Genomic DNA, 12,736 nt, shown 5'->3' with positions numbered 1-12,736 from the left:
TGAGCATCTGGTCTTACCAGCTTCCCTGAACCATTCTTCCCATAGCAGCAGTGACCTTTTAAAACCACTAATTGAATCATGTTATTCCCCTTCCCTCCAGGACAGTGCCTGATACTTAGAAGTTTCTCAGTAACAATCTGCTAAGCGAATGAATGAATGGAATGAGTGAACAAAAACATTTGCCAGATGGCAGGTGGGTCCCTAAAGAAAAGGACAGCCATTGAGAAATTCTGTACTTACTACACTCTGTAGTGAGGGTGGCTTTGGACAATGGTGTTTAATAATCATTTTAAAATAGTTACCTCTTCTTTTACTGTAATTACCCCTCCTCTCCACCCCACCTCCCCAAATAACCTTCAGTAAAGGTCTGCTGCACAAAACTGCACTATTTTGGGAGGACTGAGGAATGAAACAAGAAAGTATCTAGGCACCAGGCAAAACAATGCCCAAAGATGTCAGTAATCACAAGAGGAGACCTAATGAATAGGGGGACCAGGAATTCAGCAGGAGCATGCATTCCAAGTGAGAGGTAACCAGAATCCTCTGAAAAGCTGGGGAGGTTGTGATGTCCTCTTATCCTGGGTTAGGAGGTTGGGCCCTTCTATTTGGCTGTTGAAGGAAAGAATAAGCTGGAGGACTTTGGAGTATTCACAACCACCACGTTACATAAGGATGGTAAATATTTAACTCGTAGAGAGGTTTGGGGATTATATTGGGATAATGCATATAAGGCGCTTAGCACAGCGCCTGGCACATAGTAAGAGCTCAGCTAATGTTAATTGTTGTTTCCCTTCGCTTGCCTCTACTCTCTCCACTCGCTTTCCTCCGGCTCCATTCATTCTTTTCCAAGGACATGCAGGGGCGGGCCCACTTCCCCCTCCGCCCCACCCAAGCTCCGCCCCTCACTTCTGCCCCGATTGGTTCCTGAGAGGCGGAGCGGAGGGAAGAGCCCAGTCCGAAGCGGTGGGGGCGGGGCGCATGCGCGGGCTGGGAGGGGTGGAGGAGGAGAGGAAGAGCTGCCGGAAGTAGGCGGCAGAGGTGGTGGCAGGGCTGGCAGCAGCTGCCAGGGAAACCGAGGCGCGGGACGCACGGCTCACAGACAGGCAGGCCTGGGAGTCGTCTCTGCGCCCGGCACGCAGGAGGCCTGAGCGCCCCCCTTGCCTGGGCTGAGGGTCCCTGCCTGGTCCGGCAGCGTCGTCGGGACCCGGGTCTTTCCCTAAGCCCGCCAGGGGGCGCCGCGCTGAGGGGCTGCAGAGTGGGGGGCGGGCGCGGCTGACCCGAGAAGGGGTGCCGGGCCGGGCGGTGGGAGAGGGCTCTTCCCCGCTCAGGAGGTGCCCCTGGGCGGGGGACCAGGAGTCCTCACCTCTGGACTGAGGCAGGGGTTTCTGGGGGCGAGGAGGGCGCGTCGCCCTCTGCCCCCGCCGGCACCCTGGCCATGACGGGCAAATCGGTGAAGGACGTGGATCGGTACCAGGCGGTCCTAGCCAACCTGCTGCTGGAGGAGGATAACAAGTTTTGTGCGGACTGCCAGTCTAAAGGTAGCGCATCCCTCCTGGCGGGCGAGGGGTCCAGCCTCCGGGCAGCGCGGGGGAGGCGGCCTGTGTGGTGAGGGGGCGGTCTCTGGAGCTTAGGTGGCCCGAATCATCTAAATGGTAACGCGTGCTACCGTTGCTGATGAGGCTGCTAGGTGTTCTGCCGCGCCGGGATTGGTGTGGGGAGAGGTTGGGAGGGCGAGTGTGTGTGGTTGGGGGGTGGGGCGGTGGTGGTGTGGGTGGAAGTGGCGTGGTGTGTGCAGGTGAGAATGTCTGTATTTCAGGGCTCTGAATGAGTTCTGGGCCGACTGTCAGTCCAGAGGCAGCCCAGAGCTCGCAGCCTTCCGCTTGCGAAGCTGGGGGCGAACTGCGGTGGTGCGCGCGAGGGTGGGGGTGGGGGCGGGGAGAAGCGAGATGACGGGGAGGAAAACTGCTTAAATGATTTTTAAAGGGGGTGAGCGTCGCTGCCTGCTATTTGGTTAGTAGTTCCATCTGTCATTTTACAGCCTTGCTGAGATCTGACAGAGCGCTTAGGTGGCTTTCCTCTTTCTGGATGTGTGGAGGGGGAACTGCCTTATGCAGTGACACAGTGCGGACTTCTAGACAGCCTAGCCCTGGCTTGTGGAGTGTGTTGGAGGCCTGATGTGTGTGTGGTGGCAGAAACTAGCAGACTGTGTCTGTAGTGCAGGATTGGTTTAATCAGTGCGGAGGAGGAAGCAAGGGATACATCGAATTTGTTGCTTTCATGGCCATCACCCTTCTAAAGGTGAAATATGACCATTGTAGATTGGCAGAGCCATTTAGTCTTTGTTTTCTGTGCCCTCAAAGATTCATGATTTGATACAATTACAAATCAGTATGCTACGAAAGCTTGGTTATTAGTGAAATATTTGCACTCGAAATTGATAGATTATAAATATTTTGTTTCCTTATTTTCTTTCTGAATTCTTTGGAATATAAATTGGAGAAGTTGGGAAAATTCTTTTCCTTTTTGGTTTGGGTAGAAAGGGATATATTTTGGGAGCTATTGTTAATTTACTTTTGTTCATAATGCAGTGAATTTGCCTGGATTGTTTGCCATATAGCGTGTTGGGCGTATAGTACACAACAAAGGTTCAATTGTATTTATCAGTATCGAGAAAGGAAGTACATGCTTAATTGACGCTTTCACTTAATTACCTTTTATTTTAGAGAAGTAAGGTTTTGTTTTTATTTTTTGTTTTTATTTTTGGCTGCGTTGGGTCTTCGTTGCTGCACGCGGGCTTTTCTCCGGTTGCGGCAAGCTGGGGCTACTCTTCGTTGCGGTGTGCGGGCTTCTCATTGTGGTGGCTTCTCTTGCTGGGAGCACGTTCTCTAGGCACATGAGCTTCAGTAGTTGTGGCACACGGGCTCAGCAGTTGTGGCTCGCGGGCTCTAGAGCGCAGCCTCAGTAGTTGTGGTGCACAGGCTTAGTTGCTCCATGGCATGTGGGATCTTCCCAGACCAGGGCTCGAACCCGTGTCCCCTGCATTGGCAGGCGGATTCTTAACCACTGCGCCACCAGGGAAGTCCGAGAAGTAACGTTATTTAAGGAGAACAGGAGACAGATACTTTAATTTGGACACCTCGTAGGATATTTTAGTACCTTTACCAATGGATAAATGACATGTGCCATTAGGAAAGCAGATCCCCAGACTTCTCTCCTGAATTTTTGCATTGGCAATAATTCATTTTAAAAAGTACTTTAGAATCAATTTACATTGAGTAAGTTAATTTCTTATAGTTGACTCTTGTGAGATCTTGTGCTAGATCTATTGGAAGATTCGGTTTAAAATTTAAGAGTATATCTCTTGGTTTTACTCAAATTCCCTTGTGTCCTCAGTTGACAGATCTTAAGTCACAGTGAAGCAACCCACTGGAGTGAGCATGGCTACATTTGGGGAGTCAGATGCCATTCTGATGATTAGTACCACCCCATCCCCTATTTTGCATACCACTCTTATACTTACTCATATTCCTATAAAATATAACACATGGAAGAGAGGTTGATTCATCACTTCTTCCTCCAAATTTTCCGTTGCTCTTTATCAACAGAATTACTGGGGATCAGGTAATAAAACATTAGTCAATTCATTCTTAATGAGAGCTAGTAACTGCTGGTTTGTAAACTTTATTAACTGCTCTTGATAGTAGAATTCTGGTTTCTGAAACAATTTCTTTTCACAAATTAGCTTTACATTTTGGCTTGGTGGCTTCAGTGACTCGGCCATTGTATTAAAAAGGAGATGACAATGTGTCAGTCAGTCATCTTTCAGTTAAGACATTTGTTGTGGCCTCAGTTTATCCAGTTTATGAATTAGCTAGCCCCTTCCACTCTTTCAACTCCTTTTACTCATTTTCCATCTCCTTTTTCCTGATTTTAGTTGTTGTAATCATCATGTGGACAAATGTCAGACCATGGAAGGAAGAGACACTTGCATCTGTAGATTAAGTTAGCTGTTAAGCTCTGGTAAAAATAAATAATAATAATACACTTAGTGGGAGGAGGAATTTTAAAGCTGTAAGCTAAAATAAGGTTTGTACTTGAGTATTTATCTGTAGGTCTCATGTCCTTTCTTCCTTAGAAAACTGAGAGCTTAATTGTATAGGACCTGGTGAGTGACTGCTTGCTAATCCATTAATATAAAATCAGATGATGTAGCCCTGAACTGCAGACCTTTGAGCAGGTATTTTTGTAATGTTCCAAAATAACTCTGGCAATAAATCTTTTTTTAAAAAATCTTAAACTGATTTAAGAATGATATTATCTTTAGATATGTAATTTGAACATCAGAATAGAGAATAAACATGTGTTCTCTTTGTATACTACAAGTTTTGTTGGTCCTGGGGTTTTTTAACTCTCTTGAGCATAAGACTCACCAGTTTCCGGTACCTCTAATGCATTGAAATAATTTCTGTGTGGGAACGGGGGCTGCTTTGGTATTGCCTTTAAAAAAATGCTGTGACTTGCTTTAGGCTGAAAGATGTGGTTTCATCACCCAAAACCCTTAAGTTATTGTGACCTTTAGGGTAAAATTTTGGACTGACTTAAGTTGTGGAAGAACAGAGGACAAACATACTGGAAATTTCAGATATGTTAATGGTTAATTCCATCTAGTTGAGGCCAGGTCCCGTTTTTGGATAGACCCTTGGTGGGGTTATACTGGTCTAAGGTTTAGTCTTTAGCTCTGCAGTTGCGTATTTTATCAGTGTGCCTGGAATAACCCCTAATCAACCTTGTCAAAGACTGGTTTAGGACTTCCCTGGTGGCACAGTGGTTAAGAATCTGCCTTCCAATGCAGGGGACACGGGTTTGAGCCCTGGTCCAGGAAGATCCCACATGCCGCGGAACAACAAAAGACTTGTTTAAACTGGACACTATCTTATTTACGATGAAAGGATCTACCTTTCTGATGACCTGAATACTTATATACACTGTTGGGACACTCCTTTCTCAGTATCAAGGTTAGTGAAAAATTGAGAGCTGTTTAATGAGAAAAGAATTAGAATGGAAGAAGTTTGATGGTCTTGAGGAATACTTACTTCTAACTGTGAAATACCACACGGAATTCTGGAGTCTGACAAAAACTTTGTAATACCTTTTTACTTCTCTGTTCTTCTGCTACATCCCATTTCTGAAATGTTTCACTTTGAATCACCTAACCATTGCCTTTGTTCCAACTCCCATTATGTATTCTTAAATTTCAATTCACTCTTTGCAAAACCACTTTCATGTGGTTCAAAATTCAAAAAGTTCAAAAGGGAATATGTACAGTGAAAAGTTGTGCTGCTGTCCCTGATCCCTTAGCCATCATTTTCCAGTGCTTCTGCAAGTTACCACTGTTAGTAATTTCTTATGTGACTTTTAAGAGATAGTATATGCATGGACAAAAAAACTACATTTAAATATATTTCTTTTCAGTGTTTTTATGCAAATAGTAGCATGTTACCCACAGTTCATGGCACCTGGCATTTTTCAGTCCACAGTATAACGTGGAGGGCATGGATAGTCCCTCTCCATGCACATTAAAGAGCGTCCCCATTCTTTCAGGGTATTAAGTTGAAAGATATGCGTAAGTGATTTGGAAACGGCTACTCTCATTGAAGTCATCTTAGAGAGTGTCCTAGGCCCATCCATAGCACAGGTAGGCTCACCTTTCAGGTGGCAAAGAATCAGAGCTGTAGACTTTTGATGTTGGAACATACAGTTAAACTCCATTACTCTGACTATTTTAGCTTTGTGACCTTCAGCACACTACCTTTCTCCGTTTAATTTTCCTCATTTGAAAAATAAAAATGCGTCGTAAACTAAAGTGTTACACAAATGTAGGCATTATTTATTATTACCATTGCTGAACTTGTTTATTTTATCTTGATTTTATTCATTTCACTTTCAGACTTTATTCCCTTAAATACTCTAGTTACTGGAAGCCACAGTTAGAATGACTCACTGAATAACTCACCAAATAAAAAACCACCTAGTTTTTAAGCCAAAACCATTTCCTATAGGACTTTATGGTACCCTTGAGGATGGTCTCTGGATGAAATTTCCTGACTCTTCAAAGTTGTATGAAAGGTTAGACCAGGGAATCTTTCTGTAGACATTTTTTTTTAACATTAGTCCCAAATTTTAACTCTGGTAAATTAATCTCTAGCTTTGCTTTACTTTTGTTTTCTGTCAATAGCTAAATCATTGCTTGTTAAATATCATTCCTTAGAAATGAACATTCCTATCAATTTTTAATTATTTTAGCTGTATCTGTGGCACCTCTTAAGAGATTTTTTTAAATTGCATCAGATCTGGACAACAGAAGGAATTTTCCTTCCATCTCTAGTTGTTAAATACCCTTCTCCAGCCAAAATCAAATAACTTTCTGGCTTTTTACAGCTAATGTACCTTAACTCTGACGGTTGTAGTCAGGTTGACACAGTTTTACTGAAAGTAATTTGTGAAAGTCCCCATTAGGTTGTCTTTTTTTTTTTTTTCCATTTGAAACATGAATTATTTTATTTACATTACTCTTTAGTTCAACAAATTTTAACAATATTTAAAAATTATCTAAATTCATAAAAGTAGTTCATAAATTTCAACATTTAATTATTATGTACGTACTAGGTTGTCTTTTAATATTAACTTGTTAAACCTGTTCCCTGGGAGATACTTTCCTATTCGTTCTCCTTGCCATTATCCAGTGGCAGTGGGATAGATAGAGAGTACAAAATGCCTTATCTTTTAAGAACTCTTTGCAAGCCTGAGAGTACAATCCCACACTATATATATTCATTCAGAAAATAGTTCTTAAGCACCTGCTTTGTGTCAGACACTGTACCAAGACATGTAGATTAAAAGATAGGGCCTTTGGTTTCAAGGATTTTATAGTCTAATGGGCAAGCAGATGTGTAAGCAGATACATGATGCAATGTAGTAATTATCATTGTAGGATTGTGTACAGGGAGAAATGAAAGCATTGAAGAAAGCAAGAAAGTCTGCCTAGGAAGTCATGGCTCAGAGAGACAAGTAGGCTATGTCTTGAATGATAAGCATGACTTTGTCAGGTGAATTTAGGGCATTCTAGGCAGAGGAAGCAGAATGTGCAGTAGGCAAGATGTGCTGTACCGTGTGTGTGTGTGTGTGTATGTGTATGTGTGTGTGTGAGATTCTTTAGTATATTCTCACTACATGTTGGGGATTGGCAAGGGATAAGGTAGGCAGAGACCCATAAGGTTAAAATCCTAGCTCTGTAGTTGACTTGCTGTATGGCATTGAGATTATGAATATGCTTTAGACTCCCTGTTGTGTAAGAAGCCCCTAGTATTGGAAGCCCACCTGCTACTCAAATGGAATTATAAATATTGCAAACATGCAATGTTCTCTAACTGCTGAGTAGTAAGGAATGTCTGAGTATTGTGCCCACTAGATCTCCATGGAAGTGTACCCTCATGAGTACATTAAACTATCTTAGAGAAGTCTAGTGAAATGTCAGCAGTAGATGTCATGCCATTTCTGGAGTTGATGACGTTGAATTTTGAGGCTGAGCGTGCTCTCATACTCAAGCAGTCTAAGAGTGTTGAATATTCGAGTGTGCCCTTGGTTGTTCAGTGCTTAGGATGTGTAAACAGGCAGTTGCAGCCACATCTCTCAGTATACCTTTCAACAAATCTATTGCTTTTAAATAAATCAGAAAATTTCCTTCTTTCTGCATTTTTCATCTGATGTCATTATGGTATGTAGGTGGCAGCTTTCTTGGGCACAGTTGTCTATATTACTGTTCACCACATGAGTCATTGTCGGTTTCTGTTCTGCCTGAAAATTCCATCTTGGAAATAATGTCCTGCAGCTGGAGACCACAACACGTTACTCATTATGAACATTGCAGCTGGCTTTGTATGTTATGTTGAAAGCTACGTGTGCCATAAAGAAGAGATAAAGTGACTTATTAAGTGGACTCAGACTCAATTCCTCCAAATATATCCCCTGTGAAAAAGATGCCCAACAAGAATCTGCATAAAACACAAATGTGTTTTACATTCTAAGCATACAGTGCCTAACTTTTGTCATTGTGTCTGCTTAAATCCTTATCACAGTTATACTTCTGTTTGAGCAAGTGGCCAGTTTAAGTAGATACTAACTTTGAAGAAGTTCTGTGTTGGCCCCTGGAGTGTGACAGTTCAGCATACCACATTGAAAAGGTAGGAACCAAGTCTATGTAGAGTAGAACCCCTTAAAGTTAATTCACTTTTACCAAATTCCTCTATTGTTAAAGAAATATTCCTCTGCTAGTTAACTTCTTAAAATTGTAACTTGCTACAGTTAACACATCCACTAGAATGTAAGCTCCATGAGGGCAGGGGTTTTGTGCCTGTTTTGTTCACTATAGTATTCCTGGCACCTAGAACAATGGTTGGCACAGGTCAGGCTCTCAGTAAGTATTTGTTTGAACAGTATAAATCCTTTGTTTCTTATTAGAAGAAATCCTTTATATGTTATCTGAATGTTTGTGTAATTCTTAGGAAAGCTAAGTTTTAAAATATATTTTAAAGGTAGGGACCCTTCAGAGAAACAGAAAGCACTGTAGGTAGTACAAGCAGAGGGAATTTAATATGGAATAGTTTCCATAGGTGATACAAGAGCCAAGAAGGTCAATGGGGTGGTGAGACAACCCAGAGATTGGCAACACCTGGGAGCTTCTAGGCCCCTAAGGAAATTAGAAGGTGCTGGTGTCACCAAAGGCTAGAAGCCTGAGCCATCTGCTGTGAGCTAGAAGCCTGGAAAGAAGAGCTGTCTGGTGGCAGCTGGAACTCGGACCAAGTAAGATAGAGAGCATTACCCTGGCTTCCCTCCTTCTCCTGCCTTTCCTCATCAGTGCCTCCCATTGGTGGAACTTACTCATAAATCAGTTAGCAAGGGAGCCTGGGGGATGTAGTTCCCTGTGATAGTGTAGAGCAAGGGGAGGATCCAAGCTGAGACAGGCAAAGGCACAAAGGCACTTAAATCTCCAAGATGTAATTCTTTCTCCTTGTAAGTAAACAGTTATTTTGGACAAGCAATAAGAAGGGTTTTCAGGCAGATAACCTCTTGTGCTTCAAAAGAATCTAGGATCTTAACTGTTGCCAGAACAGTAATTAGTCCTGGGAAGTAATGTAACTTTGTATAGTCACGTAACAAGTAATGTAAGTTTTATATAGGCATTGCCTATATAATTAGGATGTGCGGATTCTGTGGGATCTGTATTTGACTTTTGGTCTCCACCAGGACAATTTATCGTTTGGTTACTCAGAAAATAAGTTCCCACCCTGTTAATTCTGGGAAGCCTTAAGCATGATGTGTATGCACTGAGCTTGTCCCATCTACAACTAAAAGCTTTGAGTAACAAAGTAACACTTAAGATGTACAAAGAGAGTTTTGAGGATTGCAGCCTTAAAACGTGGTACAGATTAGACTTTCCTTGATAGTTAAGGAAGTTTTCCTTGTGCCACGTATTTTTTTAAATAGTTTGATCGGTTTGCCTGTGCCACCCGCCCCCTGATTCAGTCCAGTTACCACTGGGTGAGAGAGGTAAGATCACTGGACATACTATCTTCTATACTGAACGTGAAAAATAAAAAATATTTTATCTTATTTGGAAGGTTGCTGCTGCTCCATTTAAAGACAAAGCTTCTCAAGTTATGGCTACTAGTTTTCCCGTTGATTATAAAGTGTTTAATGAGTTACGTGATACAAGTTTAGCACTTTCTAGAAGTGCTTTTTTTGTCAATCAGGTCACCTGCCTTTGGGCGCCTGCCACGTTAATGGAATTGGTGGAACTAGGCCAACAAGGGTTTTCAGTGGAGTGTGAGTATGTTTGCTTTTAGGCTGTTATTTTCCACAGAAGCTATGGATAAGGAACCTTCATTGAGTAAAGTTACCAACGGTAAAAAAAAAAAAAATTGCATAGGTTTCATTGTTTTCTCCAAAAATTAATTTCCTCTTAGCAGGTACTACTATAATTCACAGATGTGATTGAAATGTAATTTGGTATTGTAAAAAGTGTATCAGCCTGCTTCCCAGAGTACCAGTTGTTCCCATGCAGTCCATTTTACCTTAAGAGGTACATCTATGCGTTTTTGAAGCCTCATGTTTAATAACTACAATATTTCACTACTGTATTTGACTCTTCCATTTTCCAAACTTTCTCCTTCCCTACCCCACTCTTCTGGATCCTATATTTCCCCACAGGCTTTGTGGATGCTGGTCCATTGATGGCTGAACTGCAGGTCCCTTCCCAGTGAAAAACCCCAGAGATGAGCCAAATCTGCCTTCATCTGTGGCCATCCATCAGTGTAAGGTTGCCCTGGAGGTTGTCTTCAGTTTGTCCACCACTCGCCTTGACCCCCATGCTCCCTCCTGTGTGGCTGAAACGCCCTGGAATCCCACCTTTGTAACATATTGCTGGGATTTTATTATTGCTGCTCGTTTTCATTTTCAAGTAATGTTAAGTAGTTTTCTGACCATTTTTGTTGACCGTAGCCCTCTTTTCCCCATTTGTATATTTCCTATGGATATTCTGGTTTGATTTTTACATACCTGTAGGATATGGTTTATTTAAAAAGCACTGGACTTCATAAGCCCACTTGGAAAATGCTCTGTTGATCCTTATTTAATTTCAAGTCAAAACTTTCAAAAAGAAATGTCTTAATCGGAAACAATGAGAACTGGATCCCTCAGGCTTCATGTCATTTCTCCACACCCAAAAAACAAATGTGTAACTTTCTCATTTTATCATGTGTTGAAAATAGTAGAGCAAATACAGGAGGAAGAGAGACCTACTGTCAGCTGTAGCTGATAAGCCTGTCCCAGCAGAGATGTGAGAAAATAGAGCACCTTTTCTTTTCCTCTATTGCAAATAGCCATACTGTCTTTCACAGCAGTTGCTAGTGATGGGAAGACCATAAATCCCCATGCCTCTATCTCAGAGTTTATACCTTTAGATGTGAGTTTACATGTTAATCCTACAATGTTACTTCCTGAAGTGCACACGAAGTAAATTTTAACTTCTTCCTCTTTTCTTGTCTTAGTGGAAGTCCCCTCTGTGTGTGTGTGTATTTAGAAATGAGATCTCTAGTGTTTCAAGCCTTGAGTTAAAAACTTTGTCTTAATATTGTTTAGACGGTTTTTGTTCTAATGCCTTTGAAAAATAATTTCGTACAGAATTTTCCATGTGAACTGGTAATATCATATGCTGGTGAGGAAAGAGGCATTGGTGTCTTTTCTTGTTGATACTTTACCACTTGGGTTATAACTGACCCAAGCCCTCTGATGAGAAATAGGAAGGAAATTCCCTGTTCTTATCATGATGCTTGTGTTCAAAATAGCTGGCAACAACGGACCTAATGGAAACCAATTTGTGTGACGACTGATTTGAAAAAGAAAGAAAGAAAAGATTCAGGCTCTTCTGCTGTGCTGAAAGCATTTTTATTGAAATAATAGCTGTAAGGACTGGAGACTTTGTCTCTCTGAAGGTAGATGTGAGGGGTTGGGTTGGAGAAACTGTTTTCAGACCGAGGAGAATTTTGAGCAAAGGTCTTTCGTAGAGTGTGAGTGCTATTATTAACGTTACTAGCTTTTATGTGAGAGAAAGGAAGCATCATTAAATACAACATTGGAATCAGGAAGATTCCAAATCACCTCCTCTGAGCATTCTGACTTGGTGTTGAGCCTAGTCTGTGAATAGGCACCAGGCACAAGTGACTCAAATCAAGGGCAGAGTAGAAATAAGGCTCAGTTTCATTAGACTTCTTATGCATATAAGGGGAAAAAAGGGACTTCCTTGGCGGTTCAGTGGTTAAGACTCCTCGCTTCCACTGCAGGGGGCGGGGGTTTGATCCCCAGTCGTGGAACTAAGATCCCACATGCTGGATGACCAAAAAGAAAAAAGAAAAAAAAAAAATTGTTACCATAGGAACAGACTCCCAGACCAGTTGTGCTTATTAGCTAAACATCATTAAATGCTTTTCTTTAAAGAACAAAAACTTTATTTTTTCTCATTATGAAAGTTATTCATATTTGTGATGAAAATCATTGGAAAGTATGAAAAAGTATGATGCAGAAGGTATTTCATATAATCCTTATCACCCATTTTTTATTTCAGCTTATACTATTATAATTTTGTATCATTATTGTTTTGCTTAACATTTATCATAAGCATTTTTCATGACATTAAAAACATTTAAATGCCTTTATTGTATTCCATTGTTTGAATATATCATTACTTAACTCTTGCCCAATTGTTGGACCCTTGGGTCTTAATTTTTCAGTGTTATAAGATAATGAGACATTGTGAATTTTTGTGTTGCTGTGAGACTAATGGGTTATTTATTTGTTCAGAGTTGAGTAGTTATGTGGGCCCTCTAATTTTAAGGAGTTGTCAGGGAGTCCTCTGGGTTGAGCCCATGTAGAGATGGCCTTGCCGTGGGGGCAGTTCATTTTGAACTGCCTCATGGCAGTGGACATTTGAGACAAGGAGCACAGAGAGCTGGGGAGAATCCAGGCTTGACCGTAAGGAACAGATTTATGGGACATGATCACAGCAAGATGGGCCAAGATATATTCTTATATCTCACGTGCAATTTCCACGTTATATACTTGGTATGTGGAAATACCGTTGGGCCGTTGATCAGCATCTTATGTTGTTCATACAGGCCTCCTT

The 12,736-nt window shown here is 41.7% G+C and overlaps 1 protein-coding gene across 1 annotated transcript in view; it reads left to right on the top strand.

The window, feature by feature from the left end:
• The first annotated feature begins 1,049 nt into the window (after positions 1 to 1,049).
• SMAP2 (small ArfGAP2) overlaps positions 1,050 to 12,736 on the top strand; it is a 47,683-nt gene continuing 35,996 nt past the window's right edge. The window contains exon 1 of the mRNA XM_082670682.1: positions 1,050 to 1,538. Coding sequence (XP_082526808.1) covers positions 1,436 to 1,538 — 103 coding nt within the window. The 5' untranslated portion in view covers positions 1,050 to 1,435. The remainder of the gene's footprint in view (positions 1,539 to 12,736) is intronic.

The sequence above is a fragment of the Grampus griseus genome, assembly GCF_964374135.1.
Source record: "Grampus griseus genome assembly, chromosome: 1".
In the NCBI taxonomy this organism is placed as follows: domain Eukaryota; kingdom Metazoa; phylum Chordata; class Mammalia; order Artiodactyla; family Delphinidae; genus Grampus; species Grampus griseus.
Note: the sequence above shows the minus strand (reverse complement) of the source record. Positions and strands in the feature narration are given on the sequence as shown.